An 18,632-nucleotide genomic window follows, 5' to 3' on the forward strand; every position below is an offset into this window, starting at 1 on the left:
CTCCAGCACTGAGCTGGGGCCAAGGGGAAGTACAGCTCGCATTTGAAGGCATGCGGGGTCTTTGCAAGGTCAGGGCTTCCGTGAGGTGGTGTTCTGCAGTAGACAGTGTTCTTGCTGTGCTGTGTGCTTTGCAGATTGCAACAAAAACCTGGGGGTGAATGTTACTTTCGTTGAAAAAGCAGCAGATGTGTGGTTTATTGAAGTAAAACATCTGAACTCGAGTTCTTTTCTCTCCGATGGTGCTTTTCTCTCTGATGTCAGCTAGCTGTCAGGTCAAGGAGGTGAAGGTGATTAGGATTTGACATGCTTTTCCAGTGAGTAATACAAGAAATGGATTTAGATTTTGTTTAGAAGCTTGGTTTTGAATTGAAGTAAAAGTAGTTTGCCAAATTAAAGTTGTGTATGCCTCTGGTCTTAAAACCAATGTGGTGAATTACTGGCAGTAAGTGGTATGTTGTTGCTTTTGGGTTTATTCCTGGATTTGTCTTTTTGTTTTCCCCTTGGGTATGAAAGAGCATTAAAATCTGCTCAGTGGATAGTATGATTTTCATTAACATCTTCTGTAATTCCGACATAGTTATGGTTCTTCTTCAGCCCATGATTTGCAGTCAAAAACTGGAGAGGTGCTAAAGTTAGTGGGGGGACAACTGTGTTTAAAAGGAGACAGAAAAGTCAAGAGACTGCTACTTCTGCCCCAGTTTGAACTAATCCTTCACTTCTTCCACTGGTTAAAATAAAAGTTGTTCAAGCACCAAAAGTCCCTGTCTTCTCCCTGGTGAACTGTTTGCTTTAGAAATGAGGTTACTGCATCTGGTGTAATGGATTCCTGCAATACATATGTCTTAGAGATAACTCCCATGGAGGTTCAGCATAGTCAAGGCAGGTGCTTTGATCTGCAGGACAACGATGTGTTAACAACATGCAAAATGTATTTTGGCAATTCACATGATATAGTTGGATATAAACACTAAAGAGCAGCTCTTTGATATGACTTACTTGAAGTTTTTGTGCATTTTTTCATCATCCCATTTCAAAGTATCTCTCTGATTTTTATCTGAAGTTTTGGATCACTTCTGTCAACAGAAGTCAAGTTACTGTACATCCACTGGTGGGTTTCAGGAATTTCTGGGTTGAAAGATGCAAAGCTGGTTGAAAGGTGTAGAGCAGCAAATTCAAAAGAGAAAATGGGAAAGTTGCACCATATTTGAAATGACAGATTTAAAATGCTGGCAGTAAAGGCTTTACATTACCTTTAAAGGCAGTAGAGACAATGGAAAGTTACTAATCTTCACTTGATGAAATAAGAAAGCATAAATCTTATCTGGAGAAAATGGTGAGGTGTGAATTGTTTTTGTGCTGTGGCAGAGATATGTCATAGAAAGGATTTAGCTGAAAATTAGAGCCATTTAGCATCTGAAAGTTTTGTGTAGTGATTTGAATCCATGACTCACTAGCAAAAATTCATCTTCTCACATTATCAGTGGTGTTCCACTTAGTTAACTTCTCCTGGTGGGATGTGAGCTGTTGTCTGACTAGCTCACTCTGATAACAGTGCTTATTAAAAAAACCATAAAAGCTTTGTACACAGTACAAAAGGAGTTATCCAGTAGTTACCTTGGTGCTGAGAGTCTTACTTTCTGGGTTGCTAGTTTATATCCCTGAGGCATTTTGAAGCAAGGTTAGTAATTTTTCTTCTCTTTTCAAGATCTCAACTCTAAGTCTACCTCTTCCTCCAAAAAAATTGATTGGAAATATGGAGCGTGAATTCATAGCTGAAAGACAGAAGGGACTCCAGGCCTATCTTGATGTAATTACTACCCATCACATCCTGTCCAACTGTGAAGTGGTAAAAAAGTTCTTGGACCCAAACAGCTATTCTGTAAACTACACTGGTAAGTGAAGTAAGGGGTTGCAAAGCTGCAGCTTTGCAGTTTCACTTCAGCATGTGTGTATATATTCATTAATGCTGGCAAGGATTTACACTGAAGCCTGGGGGGTGGATGGGGAACAACCTTCAAAATGATCATGCTGTGCATATAATTATTTATGATCATGTTTCTTCAGCTCTGTGCATGAATCATGCTGTGATTGTCAAATCTAAATATTTGACTTATTTTACAGAGGAGTGACAAGGGTCAACATCTATATAAGCAGCACATGGAGCAGGGGGGTTGGTGAGAGTGGCACAGGTTGTGATAAATGGGAGGGAGTGTTGGTGTTGGGAAATTATTTGCCCACCAGAGTGTAAAATGGAGTTCAGTTTGTTCTGTTAAAACAGGTCGTCTGAACACTGAATCTTGCTTTCGTCATGGTTCTGAGATTTTTCATATCAACAGGAACAATTGTGGTCACCCTGTCTATCACTTCGGGTTGTGAGACTTAACTGTTTGAGCTAGGTTGAGTAATTTTTCAAGGCTCAAATAAGTTACACTCTCCCTCCAAAAACTGGAAAATCACTGCATCCCTTAAAATGATACTGCAGGGATCAGTTAATGGTTAAATGCTTCTTTGAATTTGTCTGCCTTCAGCTTCACTCATTGGAAATTGTTAAGTATTTGTCTTCTAGACTGAAAATAACTTCCTCTTGGTGATGAAACCCACTCTGCAGATTTAGTGCATGGTCAGACTGACTCTTTGCAAGATGCAAAGCTTGTTTTCATAAAAGCAGAGCCTACTGAAGCAGGAACTTGCTGTTTCCTTTTCACTTGTCTTTTTGCTCTCCCTTTATGTAACATTTTTGTGCCTTTGGCTTCTTTTGTGCAAAGAACATTTCCTGGATGTTTATGATAAGCTGTGGAGGATTTGTAAATTATTATTAACTCTTTAAGGATGCAGTTTGTCTGGCTAATGCTGAACAGGCAAGTTAATCCTCTAGGAGACACTGACTTCTGTGTTAACTCTGAGCACTTCCATCAAGATTACTTTCGCAGCAAGTTGCTGGGAAGGTAGTAGCAAGAAAGTCATTGCCTATGGTATTTGGAGACACCATCGATTTTTAATTTCTTAAATGCTGGAGCAGTGAGCTGATATTTATTGCACCATTTTTTTGCATAGCATATTTTTAGAGAGAGAAGATACAGTGCAGAAAGATAAGGGCATCCTTACCTTCTTGCTGTGTTTCTATGCCAAGATAAGCCATGTTAGGGAAAACTCCTTGTTGGCATGACTCCCTTTCTCCCCCTGTTGTCACCACTTTTCACTGATATTTCCCCTCAAATTGTTTCAGGAATAAACCAGTTGTTTTCTCAGCTGTGGAACAATTCAGTAACCACAGGGGTGTCCTCCCCCGCCCCCCAAGTAGGATCACAATAGCTAGCAAAATACCTTTGCCTGCACAGAAAAGGGCAGAATAACACATACTGGAACAGAACTGATTAGTTTACACAGTTTAGATGTAGTAATAGCAATGTAGAAGCACGGTAAAGAGATGTAAAAGGCAGTACTTTTACAGTTATAACAGAAACATTTCATGATGAATGTAGAGTACACCTACTGTGGGAAATCTTAGCTATGAGCATTGGATTTAGACTTGAAATTGTGGATCTGGTACAGGTAGAATGCAGGCTGGTCAGCAAAGTTTTCCAAAGGCAATGCTTTCTCTGTCTTCTAACTGGATTTGAGTTATCAGGTTAAAAATGCAAATGCCTTTTAACTGTGTTTGTATCTGATTTCCTTTTGAAGTGATTTTGCTGACTTTCAGTCTGAATTCCTGCAGGCTTCCTTCTGGCATTGAGCCTTACCTAGTATGTGCATAATTACAGTATATAGTCTCTTGTATTTTATTTTTCCTTCTTCCCTTTTTTCTTTCCAGAAATTGCCTTACAGCATGTCTCAATGTTCTTCCGATCAGAACCAAAGTGGGAAGTGGTAGAACCATTGAAAGACATAGGTAAGAAGAGCATGTATGCATGAAAACTTGTCTGATTCTTTTTTACAACTATGCAAATTGTTCTAAGATTACAATACCATCATTGCTTACAGACCTTGTCCTGCCTGTAAGCTGTGTGATTTAGTGGCGTTTAAAACTGCTGCTGACTTCTCTTTTTTTGTAGGTTGGCGAATACGTAAGAAGTATTTCTTAATGAAGATTAAGAATCAACCAAAGGAATGGCTAGTGTTAAGCTGGGTATATATGCTTTCATCACATACTCAACTGTTTCATAATGAACCTGGCTTATTTCATGTATATTAACTTCCATGTGTGAGTGACAGAGAGATAGACCTAAGAGATAAGGCTTTGAAAGAGCCTTAAAAGCCCTTAGGTGGATGTGTGGTGTGGGAACTTCTTGTTTGTCTTTCCTCTGGTGGCAAATCCAGTTTGCAGGTTTCTGTGCCTGGTCGTTTGTTTCCATTCCTGCACCTCAGGTTTCTGTAGTTGTAATGATGTAGCTGTTGATCGTAGTATAAATTTGCTTGCTGAAAATAACAAGGTGATCCCCTTTTAAGTGGTGAGTTTTCTTACTTAGATCTTTAGTCGTATTGAGAAACTAACAGGTGAGAGAAGCATGAATTTCTCCTTTTAAGGTAGACATGTAGTAACACCAAACTGTTGTTACTGAATGCTTGCTTATGCTCCTGTGCTGAAATGTGCTGCCCTCTTAATTATATGGGCATAGCTGTTTGTGAGACTTCACTGGAGAGTGGATAGCACTAAAGCCTGCAGTAGGAGGAAAGTTGTTTTTGCTGAAGAGGAAGAAGGTGGGAGTTTAAGCCTTAGCACTTCACAATGCACACAGGCCCTCAGTTTGGGGTTGGCAGAGTTCATTCAGTGGTAGTAATGCACGTCAGACACAGGGGAGGAAGGAGGCAATAATACTTATTTATGGTCAGACACTTTTACTGTAAAACCATGGCCTTGTTCAGCCTCTTCAAGTTTCATTCTGTATGTGTCATTTCCTTGCTTGCTCTTCAAAATATACATTCAAGTAGCTGTCTTAATTTGTGAGAGGAGAATATAGCCAGCTTTTTCTTTATGGAGTGCAACATCTATTATGATATGCCTTTCTTTTCCTATTTATTTCCAGGCTGATCTTGGCCCTGATAAATACTTGTCTGACAAAGACTTACAGTATGCTGTGAAACTACTTTCTTCCTGTTCTGTGAGTATGACTTGGAGACATTTAAATTGTGCCAGCACAAAAGTGCTTGTCAAGGACTCATCTTGCAAAAACACATGTAGCTTTGCAGACAGAGTTTGTAATTTTAGAGTTGCTTTCATTTAAAGATGTGTGAACCTTTCAATTACATTGCCCACACAATATGAGGTAATATGTTCTCAGCACAATTAATAATCCTACAGGATAATAATCCTGCAGGAGATTCAGAGTTGTGGTTTAATTGTATTTTTTTATTGTTGTGCAGTACTGTGAAATGATGAGCTTTTATTTCAGCTCCTCAACACTTTTAAGTGTCTAACTGTAATTGCTAACTCTTGTGCTGGGGGTACTCTCAGGCAGCAGTGGATAAGGCAGTGGAAAAAGTGTTGCTATTTCTTCAGCTCTTTGAACTTAACACAGGAGTATCTTAGTAGAGGTACCATAGAGGCTGTACAATTTAAGCTCTGGTGCAATGCCGCATTATATATCCAGTGGGCATCTCTGAAAAACGGGTATTTCACCCCAAAAGGAATTTCTCTTTAAGGATGTTAAGCCTGTGAGAGACCAGCTGAAAAGGGTGGAAAACCTCTGTGCACTCCTCAACAGAGGAGGCTGTAACTAGGCTTCTCAACCACCAAACCAGACTGAAACTGATGCTTTAAAATAAGACATGTACAAGGGCTCTTTTCCTAACTTGTAATTTCAGTTGGTGTACATATTGCATGTGTAATTTATTTCCAGCTGTGCTGTTTCATTTAGTTTCACAAAATTGCAGGAAGTTGTTACAACAAAACCTTTCTGACAGCTGTTAATGCTGAGTTCCTTATGAGCCATACTTGTATAAAACTGTGCATGATTTTATTAGCTTAGCATGACTTAAATCTGCAGTAAAGCTGCTCATGGAAAGTGATGGATTCTTCATTCGTCTAAACTGCAAATCTGTTTTGGTAAAAAACATAGCAGATATTTCGTTTGTATGTTTTAATTTATGTGGAATTTGAGCAAAGTCAGTGTGAAGTTTTCTTTGCATTTACTTCAGGTTCAGATTAAATAACTTGAGCAAATATCACTGACAGAATCTATTTTATTGCTTTAAATATACAATTCAGGCAGACCTTTTCTTGTGAAGTGAAAATGAACTACAGAATGTGTCATCTAAAACTTACCTACAGTTTTTTCTTTTGGTAGCATCCCTATATTTACAAAGTCACTTTTGCCATTGCCAATGAATCTTCAGCTCTGGTTATTAGACCATTCAGTGAAAAAGGGACACTAAAGGACCTTATTTATAAGGTAATGTCTCCCCCCAATCCCCAGCTCAAAGGGTAGAATGTTTGCTGGAATGACCACTGTCATTCTGTTAAGCAACTGTTTACCATCTATTGCTAAGCAAACTAAGACAACTACTGGCTTTTCTGGGCATGATACTTGATATGTGTGTTTCTTTTAAAGGCAAAGCCAAAAGACCCATTCCTGAAGAAGTATTGCAATCCTAAAAAAATTCAAGGTCTTGAACTTCAGCAGATAAAAACATATGGAAGGCAAATCTTAGAGGTATTTTGTTGCTTTATTTACCAGCCTTCATGAAGTTGTTTTTTGAGGTCAACTGGTTTAACTAGAAAAATCAGACAAACCTGAGCACAAAAGTTTTATTTCAGCAGCAGACTTCAAAGCTAAATGTAAATTGAGATTAGCTGCTGGGAGTTGAATTTAGATAGGTATGTGTGAGGTGATTTCTGACCCCCCCCAAAAGAAGGCGGGTGGTGCATGTGGAGCTAAAGTGGGAGAGAGGTTTTTCCTTGTGGAAGAAGGGAAAGAACTAATTCATAGCCTGCAGAACATATGCCGTAAATTCAATGTCATTAGTGTGTTGTTTTTTTTTAATTTCTTTTATTACAGCTATAATATTCAGTAGAATTGTGAACTTTAGTTTCCAGATCTCTCTGGGAGGTGTCTATAAGCTTGCTTTGAGGATCAGCATCAAATGTTTGTTTTATGAGAATTGTTACCACTGAAATGGAAATGAATAGTCAGCTGAAGATGATGTAGATGGAAGATCAAGTTGAGCAATCATTTCAAATAGGAGCCTCATTTATTATGTATCTGCTTTTGTATTGGAGTATGTAAGATTTGAAATCATCAGAGCATCTTGTGACAATGCTTCTGCATTGGGATTTTTCAGGTATTAAAATTCTTGCATGAGAAAGGATTTCCTTACGGCCATCTTCACTCTGCCAATGTGATGTTGGATGGGGATACTTGCAAATTGCTGGATCTAGAAAATTCCTTGTTGGGACTTCCATCATTTTATCGATCATACTTTTCACAGTTTCGGAAAATTAATGTAAGATTCAATCAGTGAATTTAGCTGACCCTTATGCATCCCTTTATCCTCAACTTCTGTTTGTGGAGAGCTGATTAGAATGAAAATAAACCCCCCTCTCAACCCCCTTTCTTTAATCTGAGTTTTTCTTCATCAAATCCATTTTCTGCTTCCTCCAAATCACTGGCTGCACAGAAGTTTTGTTGCAGCACACTGGAGTATGCTGAGGCCAAAGGTAAGCAGGTAGAAGGGGAGTGCAGCTGAGTGTTTTTGTGACAACAAGGCTGACAGAAATAGAGATAAACTGCTGTTGTTTTAAGATCTCTTTCCACCCTGATATTGTATTTCATAGGAATGTGTATACTGTGTACCACACATCTCTTTAGCTGCAGGCTTGCAAAGCAAAATGTTATCTTCCTACAAAAATAGAACCCCAAATTTTACTCTTTTGCAGCAATACAGTCTTTTAGCCAGCATCCTGTCCTGCCTTAAAGTACTCCTTGTAATAAATTCCATACCGCATCACAAGACAGCTGCTTGATGACCTTGCTAAACAAGTTTTACAGTGTTATCAAAGAAACGGTCAAAAGTTCATGTCAGTCCAAATCTGTTAGTGCTTTTCTAGGAAGAGGAGCCATTTCTGTTTAAATGTGATTCAGAAATCTCAGAGATATTCTGTCTGGGAACAGACAGACATAGCATGTATGTACAGCTTGGACAAACCTAAGGAGTGAAAGAGGATCTCCTAGATTGGTTTGGTATGCATTTTTGCTGTCTTTTTATCCACCTCCCTGTAAAGTGACAGCTGGTCTTACTATGAATCTCATTCTTTGCAGTTTGTCTTAGCTAGGAAAACATGCTTGGTTGTGATTCCTGTCAATGTATGGCTTCTAAAATGCTGTGAATTAAAAGAGTTTATTACTTTACACATTTTTACAGAACATGACTACACTGCTACCCATTTGTATCATCACATACAGAAAATCAGCAAGAGCTGCTTTAGCTTGAGGTTTGAAGACTTCATTTGAGCTAAAGTAATGCAGGGAAGTGGTTGTAGTGAGGAACTGTCTTAATGGTTCCTCTTTTCTATCTTCAAATGCAAGACAACTCTTTTTCTTTAATGGGTTATCAATGCATGTTTTCGAACCAGTTGTGAAAATCTGATTAGTTCTAGCAAATTCTGTTACTTTGTTCCTCCACAGACTTTAGAAGGTGTTGATGTACATTGCTTTGGGCACTTACTCTTTGAAATGACATACGGAAGACCCCCAGATACGATTCCAGTAGAGAGCTTCCCTCCTGCACCATCAGTGTTTGTTGGTTAGTATACAAATGAGAACATGTCAGTCCCAGCTTCCTGGCTACTCTTACCTTTTACCTAAGGTGAAATGCTGTGAAATAGCAGCCTAAGACCTTTACAGCATGTGACCAGAAAGAATTATTAATTTGTAAAATCAGAAAGTGTGTTCTTTCTGAAATATATATAGCATATAAATATATATATTATATAATATTATATATTTAAACTGAGTAATAAAGCAGTTGTAGTAAGTAATTAGATGTCTGGATTCTCTTGCCTCATTTATAACATTCTTGAAAAGTTTCTATATGTAATAGCAACATTATAACAGAAACCACATGGCACAGAGCTTCATCACTGCTCAGCTGATGCACTGCTTAGGGGAACATCTCACAGCAGTGCCAGACATTTATTCTAAATCATTTGCTATCCTGCTGTGCAAAAATGTGTTCATTCTTATTCTTTCTTTGGTAGTGTCTGTGTTGGAATCCATTCTGACCTGTGAAGCTATGAAGAATGGCATGCCAACTGTCTCACGGCTCTTACAGATGCCGTAAGTCTTGTTTGACTTGTTTTATGCTCATAGCAATGTTTTAAATTGTATTAGGAGGAAGAACTTTCTTGCTCTTGTTCCTTTTCAAAAAGATGCCTTCCTTATTCTGAGGGATGTATAGTGACTCCCAAATGAAGCTTTAAAAGTGATAGGCTTTGTAGAACCTATCCCTTCTGAATGTGATCAATTCTCATTTAACATTTCATTGTCTCTTGGTTTGCTGGAGCTGTTATGAATGCCCTTTATTCAGCATGGTGCTGTGGTTTAAATTGATCCAGCTATTAAAGCAGCGCAAGTGTGATTAAGATCATGTACAGATATTTTTAAAGCATTTAGAGTAAGGAGTCTTTTTGTGTGCCCCCTTCAGACCTACTTCAATAGATTTTGCTATCAGTTTACTTACGACTAGCAAAATAGATCCCTTGTTTTGTTCAGCATGACATTTAGACTGAGTTTGGGTATGAAATGTTGTGTGGAATTTCTGGCTGGTGTCTTGTAGGACTGGCTTAGGGGTTCTCTGAAGCATAGCCAGAGTAAGTGTCCCTGCAGGCAGCCTGGTGATGCAGTGAAGTAGTGAGAGCAGGTATGGGGCAAGACGAGGACGCAGAGAGGGAGCAGTATCAGTGCATGCCTGAGCTGGAGATCACACCTGTCTGCAGCACCACCCTGCCTGCAATTAGGACACAACTGTCTGCTGTCACTGTGCTGCAACATGTCACCAGCATGCTGAGCATAGAACTACAGTTCCTGGTGGGGAGCTTCTTTTTTATTTTCTTAATATAAGGTGCCAGAGTCATGACCTTAATAAAGGACAGATTGCCCATACCTAAATCTGTGTACTGTGTGTACACAGTGTACACACAGCATACAGATTGCAGTACATTTAGAGCATGCTCCAAGATTCGTAATTCCTGGTTGGGAAGAGTGCAGGCTTATCTCAATTCTTTCTTCTCCTGCCTTACTCTGCCCTCGAAGGAGCTGGGAGGTAGAGAGAAGAATGTAAGCAGGCAAGGAATAGTATAAGAAAACTCTGTGATTACAGGAATATGCAGGTCTTAAAAGATGTTGAATAATCCATGCCCAGCTGTATCTGATATGTAGGATATCATACTACATTCCTTTCCTACCAGTGCCTTTCACAAAAGTGTTCTACATACATATGCAATGCAATTAATGTAATCTAAAATAATTAAAGTAATTTAAATATTTATTAAGCTTTGCTATTTATTATAACCATATAAACTATGTGCTTGATTAATTTTGCAAGTACATGTAAGGGTCAGAAAAATGGCCTGTAAACAAGGGTGAACTTTGGTGGTAGTTTTTGAAAGTCATTTAAAATTAGCTTTATTTCTGAGTTTTTAATGGAATACTACTCTTATAATCTTGATTCTAGACTTGAATTTGTTTTCTCTAGGCTAGGCCTGTGATAGTTTTCCATACTGAACAGCAACAAAAGATCCTGAAACAGTTATCCCAGAGCCAGGCTTGAGATCTCTTGCTGGGACGGTTTTCTAGTATGTTCTCCAGGGCAAAGTATCTCGACACGGACTAACCAGTTTATTTTCAGACTACCATTGCCCTCTAGTGTCTTTGTTTCAGACGGAGAAGGATTAATAATTTCTGGTGTTCCTGCTGATACCATACAGGGGAGAGTGAAAATACCAGAATACTTGCCTTAGTTGCCTTGCCAAAGTACAGGCAAGCATGTTACATTCACTCACTGGTCTTTCACATGGTTCTTGTTAATGCTAAAATGATAGGCATGCTAACAGAGTTTTCTTTAAAAGAGCAATTATTTTATTTAGGTGAAATTTAAAATAAAGTCCCAATCAGTCTTTTGTCCATTCCAATATAGAATCCATGTATTTTAAAGAAGAGGCATTCTGTTTTGGGGGAACCCTTTTCTGCCATTGATAATTGTACCAGTTCTGTCAGCTTTTAGACTATTACACACAGTCTTGCTTACTCTGCCATCAGTAGTGGCTACATTCTGAGGGTTGGATGCTGCTTATTTTACAGCAGTGCTTGGAAAATAAAAAGCAGTACATAAAAACCTGTGGGGAAAAAAAAAACCAAAACCAAACCCAGCAGTGACCTGGGGATGAGGACAGAGAAGGAAAAGGAGAAAGAGGGAGTTAAGCGAATAGTACCAGTAGTATCCTTGCTGTGGTTCTGCCTCTTTCTTAGCAATAATATTCCTTTTTTTCTAATTTTTTTTTCTTTTTCATCTCCTCACAGATTATTCAGTGATGTCCTGCTAACAAACTCCGAGAAACCACAGTTTAAGGTAAAGATGAACACTGACTTACTGATGTTTGTGGAACTGCCAGGCTGTGGGTAGCTGCATGTTAATTGGCAGATAGGATAGAGGAGAGCTGGCTTTGTGGTGAATGCCATCAGTATTTGGATTCCTTTGCTGAATTGTGCCCAAGAACATTATATGACACCTTAGAAGAGGGGCATGGTGTGGCCCAAGAGTGTTCAAGTGCAGTTTCTGTGCTGGAGCATTCCCAGTGCACTTGTCCTGGAGGGCATGTGCTGTGTGTCTTGTGTTGGTAGCCTCATGGCACTTTGAGGATGTGACTGGAGTATCAAAAAAGAAGAATAGAATTCCAGACTGGTTTGGGTTGGAAGAGACCTTAAAGCTCATCCAGTTCCAACCCCCTGCCATGGGCAGGGACACCCTCCGCTGGAGCAGGTTACTCCAAGCCCTGTTCAACCTGGCCTTGAGCACTGCCAGGGATGGGGCAGCCGCAGCTTCTCTGAGCACCCTGTGCCAGTGCCTCAGCACACTCACAGGGAAGAACTTTTGCCTAAGAGCTCATCTCCCTGCTGTCAGGTTAAAGCCTTACCCCCTTGTCCTATATATAAATAGATAGCTGTCCCTGCCATCCCAGTATCCCTTCTATGATTTGGTGTTTCTTTGTCCCTGCTGTTAGATATATAGCTAGATTTGGAGTGGAAAACATACATCTAGAGTCTTCTTTTCCCCTTCAGTAGGGGAATAGTGTCAGAAGTTGGGGCTTTATATGAGCAACATGATCAGATTAATGATGAGTTTTAAGTAGTGAAATTGAGTTTTTCTTTATAACATTTTATGCTATGACTTTTTTTCCCCCATTTTGCAATAGGTCCCTACTAAGCTAAAAGAAGCATTGAAAACCTCTAAGGAATGCATAGAAAAGCGACTAACAGAAGAGCAGAAATTGGTAACGTCTGCATTTCTCTATTTCCTACAGACATCCCATTTCCTCTTATCACTTTTACATGGGGAAAATGAGATTTTACTCAGAGGTGATTCTGAGTAATAAAAGCTTTCAGTGACAGATTGGCTTTCCCAAAAATGCAGCATCAGGAGGTGTAGAACAGCTGTTGACCGTGTGGCATTTCACTGTTTCAGGCGATGCAGCTTCACAGACAGTGCCTCCTAAGTTAAGGGATCATTTTAACTAAAGTGTGAGGCTTCATCCTCTACCAGCAACAGTAAAGATAAAAACTGACAATGAAAAAAGAACTAAATATGCAGAGTGGCTGCAGGGTGTTTTTTTGTGCTCCAAACATATGCCTTGTTTGAGAACATTTAAGATCTTAACACGGTGTTTTCCTGGTTTGCCCCTCATTTTGAAGTTTCACCAGCACAGAAGGCTGACGAGAGCTCAATCTCATCATGGCTCTGAAGAAGAAAAAAAGAAAAGGAAGATCTTAGCACGGAAAGTAAGCAATATTTAATTAGGTTTCTCACACAGAAAAAGATGTGAATATATATACATTTAATGTTTAGCAAGCATAACCACTGGTATGCTGCTCTGTTGTGTCCTGTGTTTTTCTGTATTACTTCCTGATTCTTTTCACTTTTGTAGCTAGGCAATGTACTTAAGAAGTCTTAAGTTACAATAGTAGCTGACTTGTGTGTTGATTTAACCTATTTGAGGTGGCTGTATGAAATCAGTTTAGTGAACACCAATAACCTGTGCTGCTTCCTGCTGCCAGTGAGGATATTGGAGCCTTTTCAGTCTGCACCTGCAGCACGCTGCCTGTGTTTCCCTTCCTTTTTGGTGGGTCAGTTTTCTGCCTCTCCCTTGTGGTCAGAGGGCACTGGATTGCCTGGTTGCTTGCCTGGAGATATTTAAATGCATAACAGCTTTATTGCTGTTATCATCATGGGAGCATGTGTTGGGGATGGGTAGAGATATGTTGGCCATTAGTAAACCTTGTGTGATACAGTGGATGCCTGTTACAAATCTGTGTGTCTGCTCAATCTTATAATGGAAAGCAATTTATTCATTGCAATCTTCTGTTTCTTCTGCTCCATTTTGAAGAAGTCAAAACGCTCTGCCTATGAAAGTGGGGAAGAACACTCAGCAAAATACAGCAACTCAAATAACTCAGGTAACTACAGAGAGAAGAGCTTGCTTCTACACAGCTATGGCAATGTGTTTGTTGTTGCTGTTATTTTTCTGGCTTAAAAGATCCAGGGTCACCATCGGTTCACACATTAATATTGGACTACCAAAGCCTGATACCACTCGTTTGGGTATTTAGTGATAGATAAATTGATGATTTCTCTACTATAAAACTATTATTTACCTATTATTAAGATATTGTCAGTGGTAGATTTTTAGCTGCCTAATTTAAAGCAATGTGTCTTCTGTGCCTTGTACCTCAAAAAAAAAAGAGCAGTCTATACGTTCTGTTTGATATTTGAGTTTAATAATAATAAGATCCATTATTTGGGCCATTTAATAATGCAGCCTTTGGGGATAAACTGTATTTCCAACTCAAACCGTGCTATAATTCTGTAATAAGGTGTTAAGATGAATGAGAAAATTATCTGTTCAATTGCTGCTTCAGCACCCCATTCTAAAACAACCGAGCCTTTGACAGGTCTTCCTTTACTTAAAAAGAATGGTCAGTACTACTGAACACTGACTTGGCTAAAAAGTGTCCAAAGCAGCCTACTGTTCAAAAGTCAGTTACCAGAGTAAGTTGTGGAGTGCAACAACTGACTGAAAATCATTTCTTAGAAGGAGAAATGGGCTGCTATCCATGCAGTGGCACAGGTCTTAAGGAAACTAGAATTTGGACGCTGAAATCCAACAGCCTAAACAACAGAAAAGAGGTATTTCCCATTGAGGAGTACTATTAAGTGTGCTTCTATGTGTTTGGACCTCCTTTGATAGTGTGTACTGTAAAGCCTCTGTTCAGATTGGGTCTGAGTGATATGGTTCCTATGAATGGGGATCCTTCCCAAGATTGCATTGGAAGCAGGATTGGATCTTCCCTGAATAAAACTGGCCTGTTTCCAACAATGTGTCTTGTCTGACTGCTGAATTTTAATGGCACAGCTTTAGTTACTGTTGTTTCATTTAGCAGGCTCTGGGGCGAGTTCCCCATTAACATCTCCATCATCCCCCACTCCGCCCTCCACAGCAGGTAAGTTCAAGCCTCATTACAGTCTCTCTTTTTGGTTTTCTATTTGCCCGCTGCCCCTCATCTTTGGCTGTTACTTCCAAGGATGGTTGATTGAGGGATGGTAGTTTTCAAAGATGGAACACAGAGATGACATTTATCTTGTGTCAGCTAGAGTGTGGGCACGTTTCCTCTTTTGAGGGCCACAGAAAACCTTTTAATACTGTTACTTTTCATTGAATAACCTTTCTTGAGATATACATGGTATGATTTAACCCACAGAGTGTAAGTCTCTATTACACAAGGCCTACTGACATTGTCACTTTCCAGTCCTTTCTGGGCCTCCTGTTGCAGTATGCATTTGTTCTGATGTTAATGGTCTGTTGCCTCTGAAATACTGTTTGTTAATCCCTTGTTTCTGTGTATTGTCTGTTTACATCTCTACTGCTGTCATGTAGTTCTAGGATTTTTGAGTGTGACAAATTCAGTGGCTTAGGCTGCATAAATCTCTCATTTTTGCTGCAGCCCATTGATAAAACCAGTACAACTCGTAGAAACAAGTTAAAGACTGATTTGGGTTAAAAATAATATCTTTATTATTTGTGGCCAGTTCTGTTTTCCAGTTTGCTGGGTAGCTGTGCAGACAGTTTTGCTCATGTTTAGGACAAGCGGTGGGAAGTGGCAAAGAATCTGCTTGAGTGGGCAATAGAAATGCTCATGAAAAACTGATTACAAATCTGAATATTGAGTGACAGTGCATGTGATTCAGTCTGAAAAGCTAGAAGAGGAGCACTGGCAAACATTAACAGCAAAATGTGTGAATGGAATACATTTCTAGAAGGGAAGCAGTCCATAACATTGCCATCATATAACTCATGCCATAGGATTTCTACTTCCAAGAACAGCACAATTCCTTAACTGCAGTGCTGCAATCAAATTTGTGTTTGCTGTGGATGGTCTTTCAAAGGACACTGCAGCCTGTGTGATGTAATTCAAATCAGTCATGCTGAAATGCAGATGAGTCATTTCTCCTTCATGCTGAGGGTATGCTGAAGTGTAGGTTTTATGAACTGACTTCTTCCAGTTAGTCTAAACAAGATAATTACAGTTATTGTGTTGCACAATAACAGTGCTGTTCTCTGCGTGTCCTGACTCTTGACTGGAGGGTTTATTTCAAGTTCTGTGTGCTTTAATAAGGAAAGTAGCTGAAAATGCAAAAGAAAACCTCCCGTTTCCAAAATGGACAGATGCTTAGAAAATTGCCTGCAATAAACCAACCTTTTAGTTATGTTCTAACCTGAACCTGTTGGAATTTGGTTAAAAGCTTTTTCAAATTGTGAGCGTGTGATGTTGATTTATGGCTCAAATGACTGAAAAATGGCTCAGCTTTTGGCTCAAAACTTAGCTCTGTTGTTCAAACTCATGGTGATTTGTGGTGACCAGCTCTGTATGACATGGTGCATGTGGCCTTCATTCAGATCTGAAGGTGCTTTAATATGCTGATGGCTTTGATTTTTTTGACTGGGTGTAAGGGCAAGTGTTACAATTTCAGGAATGGGTTTGTGAGTAGAATTCGTAGAAGAAACTTCAGATACTAGTTCTGAGAGAAAAGCTGGTATGCCTGATTTTTGTCACTGGGAATGTTGTAGTTTTAGCTAGTCTAAACAAGTATGCTGTTACTTGATGAAAGGCACACTGGCCTGATGGTAGGACTTTGTAGCAAGTAATGTGTCTATTGCTTGTATCTCTTCCAGTTTCCTTGTTCTTACTAAGGATATTTACCTCTAAACTTGCTTGTGGTGTGATGACTCTCAAAAGGGGAATAAAGCTTTCAGTCTGGCTTTGTGGTTGTGTTAGAATCATGGCATCTCAAAGCATCTTGCAGATAAAATGCCATGGCACAATGAAGGCTGACATAAAAGTGTACCCAACAGTACATGTAACATCTCATGTTTCTGACATTCTCCCTTGAATGCTGATTCTTTTTTTCTCCACTTGCACAATTCTTTGCTTCCTTGAAAACTGGTTATTTTCCTTTGTGGCTGTGAGCTGCAGCTGGGATCAGGAGGGATGCAAAGCACTGTGGTGTGGGTTATTTAAAACTTCAGTGCATCTCCTCAAAATCCAGTAGGTCCATAAGAGACCAGTGAGCTCTCTTACAACAGAGAAAAGTTTGGAGGGTGCCATTTTTGCTTCCCTGAGCTTCCCTTTGAGAATCAAGTGAAAAACTTGTACTTAACTTTAGCTATTTTTTTCTGTGCCAGTTGTTCTGAGTCCTTCAGTCTGACGTATGTTCATATACACCCATATGGTGCATCTTTTCTGCCCTTCACATTGATGTAAGATGATTTGAGTTCTTTAGTACATGCTCTTCCTGAGTGTCTGTAACCCATGCAGCCTAAGTGTAAATACAGGTGTTAACACAACAGGAAGTTCCTTGAACTGAATGGATTTTGTCTTCTATGGCTTATCTGCCAGCAGATTTCTTGCTAAATCTCTCTTAAATGCACTTTAATCCTGTAAAGCTCGAATTACTGCATGTACAACTGAAATCATGTGTGTTGTGTTTGTTCATCAAGTATAACAAAGCTGTCAGCATGGAAAATTGTGGTTGGTTATTCAGAATCATTACTGCATATGTACCGTTTAGTAATCAATCTGTAATCCTCATAGTTGTTAATGAATAAGAACGTACTGGTTTTTGTACTAACTTTGCAGCTATCAGTATCTGTATTTCTCACTTTGACACGGGAACCAGGTGATTAACTTGTGTCCTCTCTCTTTTTCTGCTGTCTTCAATAGAGCATGCATCATTTTGAACGTGAATTTTCGGAAAAGTAAGCTAATGCTGATTTCTCTCTTTAAAGATGCTCTGTTTCTGTATGGGAAAGTTGAATGCAAAACTTGAACTTGGGAGGGATTAGAAGAAAAGGATCTAAGCATTCTGATGGATTACTTCAATGAAATACAGCATCTTTAAAAACTCTCTCACTAAAATTATTTTCTTGCACCCCATTCTCAGTCAAGTGTTTAATGCTGCTTGCACAATTACTGTCACTTTAAATTCATAATTAAGTTTTTCTTTCAATTCAGGCATCAAGTTTACAGCATCTGATTTACTTCCTATTCCTTTTAACACACTCTTTTAACAAAAATGTCCCTGTAAAAAACCTTTGGTAAGTTCTTGTTTGAGTGTTTTATTCTTACAACTGCATGAATGAGTAAAATGTGTGTTTGCAGGGAACTTCTTCCAACGTGTATCAGAAAGGTGTAGTGATAACTGAGCATTTGTCTCAAAATATGTTTCTTTTTTCTAGTAAATAGAAAAATATTCACTGTTGGGCAGAACAGTTTAACCTGTAAATGTAATTGCATCTGAGAACATAAAGGTGAACTAAGATTTCCTTTGCCACACTCATGTCTAGAAGGACAGATTGGTTTTGATGGACTAGCTGAAATGAATGGATTTAAGTTTTCCAGAATCATGCTCTTAATAGGTTCAATATGTAATGCTCATAAGTAGTGCTCATAGCTAGTCAGATGCCGTTCTAAAACCTGTGTGTATTTATGTTTTAAGGCAGATCTCAGGTATAGCTCAGGTGTAAGAGTATCGTCTGTAGTTAGTCTCCCAAGAGCTTAACTGTGTGTGATGAGGAATTTAACCATTTTCCAGAAGGAAAGGTGGCCTCTCCCCCTACTTCTCTGTCTTTTCTATCCTCATTGTAAAATAACCAGACCAAAATTTGAATGTAACACGTGGAATCTTGGCCTAATAATACTTAGTGATCCAAGCACTTTGTGGCTTTTTTAACCCCCTCTCTGTCACAGTTTTTCACTGCATCTGTTACCAATGTGTTCCATACAGACCCCTAGCCACTTTTCAGGGTCATTCCCTATTGTATCTTGTCCAGCTACTTGCATAGCCTCTTCAACCTCACCCTGCAATCC

General features: G+C 39.2%; 1 protein-coding gene across 7 annotated transcripts in view; it reads left to right on the forward strand.

The window, feature by feature from the left end:
* Window positions 1–18,632, forward strand: part of PXK (PX domain containing serine/threonine kinase like) — a 37,642-nt gene that overhangs the window by 15,759 nt on the left and 3,251 nt on the right. Inside the window, exons 4-19 of one of the 7 annotated variants that reach the window (XM_065686993.1) lie at window positions 1,706–1,892; window positions 3,812–3,889; window positions 4,053–4,126; window positions 5,025–5,099; window positions 6,285–6,389; window positions 6,549–6,650; window positions 7,279–7,440; window positions 8,622–8,739; window positions 9,194–9,272; window positions 11,514–11,562; window positions 12,407–12,484; window positions 12,903–12,989; window positions 13,595–13,664; window positions 14,646–14,708; window positions 17,487–17,521; window positions 17,778–17,861. In XM_065686993.1, coding sequence (XP_065543065.1) covers window positions 1,706–1,892; window positions 3,812–3,889; window positions 4,053–4,126; window positions 5,025–5,099; window positions 6,285–6,389; window positions 6,549–6,650; window positions 7,279–7,440; window positions 8,622–8,739; window positions 9,194–9,272; window positions 11,514–11,562; window positions 12,407–12,484; window positions 12,903–12,989; window positions 13,595–13,664; window positions 14,646–14,708; window positions 17,487–17,503 — 1,344 coding nt within the window. In that variant the 3' untranslated portion in view covers window positions 17,504–17,521; window positions 17,778–17,861. Of the gene's footprint in view, window positions 1–1,705; window positions 1,893–3,811; window positions 3,890–4,052; window positions 4,127–5,024; window positions 5,100–6,284; window positions 6,390–6,548; window positions 6,651–7,278; window positions 7,441–8,621; window positions 8,740–9,193; window positions 9,273–11,513; window positions 11,563–12,406; window positions 12,485–12,902; window positions 12,990–13,594; window positions 13,665–14,645; window positions 14,709–17,486; window positions 17,522–17,777; window positions 17,862–18,632 lie in introns of those variants that run through there. The other 6 variants (XM_065686995.1, XM_065686991.1, XM_065686992.1 and 3 more) reach the window with 6 other exon arrangements.

Source organism: Lathamus discolor, chromosome 7 (assembly GCF_037157495.1).
Source record: "Lathamus discolor isolate bLatDis1 chromosome 7, bLatDis1.hap1, whole genome shotgun sequence".
Lineage (NCBI taxonomy): Eukaryota > Metazoa > Chordata > Aves > Psittaciformes > Psittacidae > Lathamus > Lathamus discolor.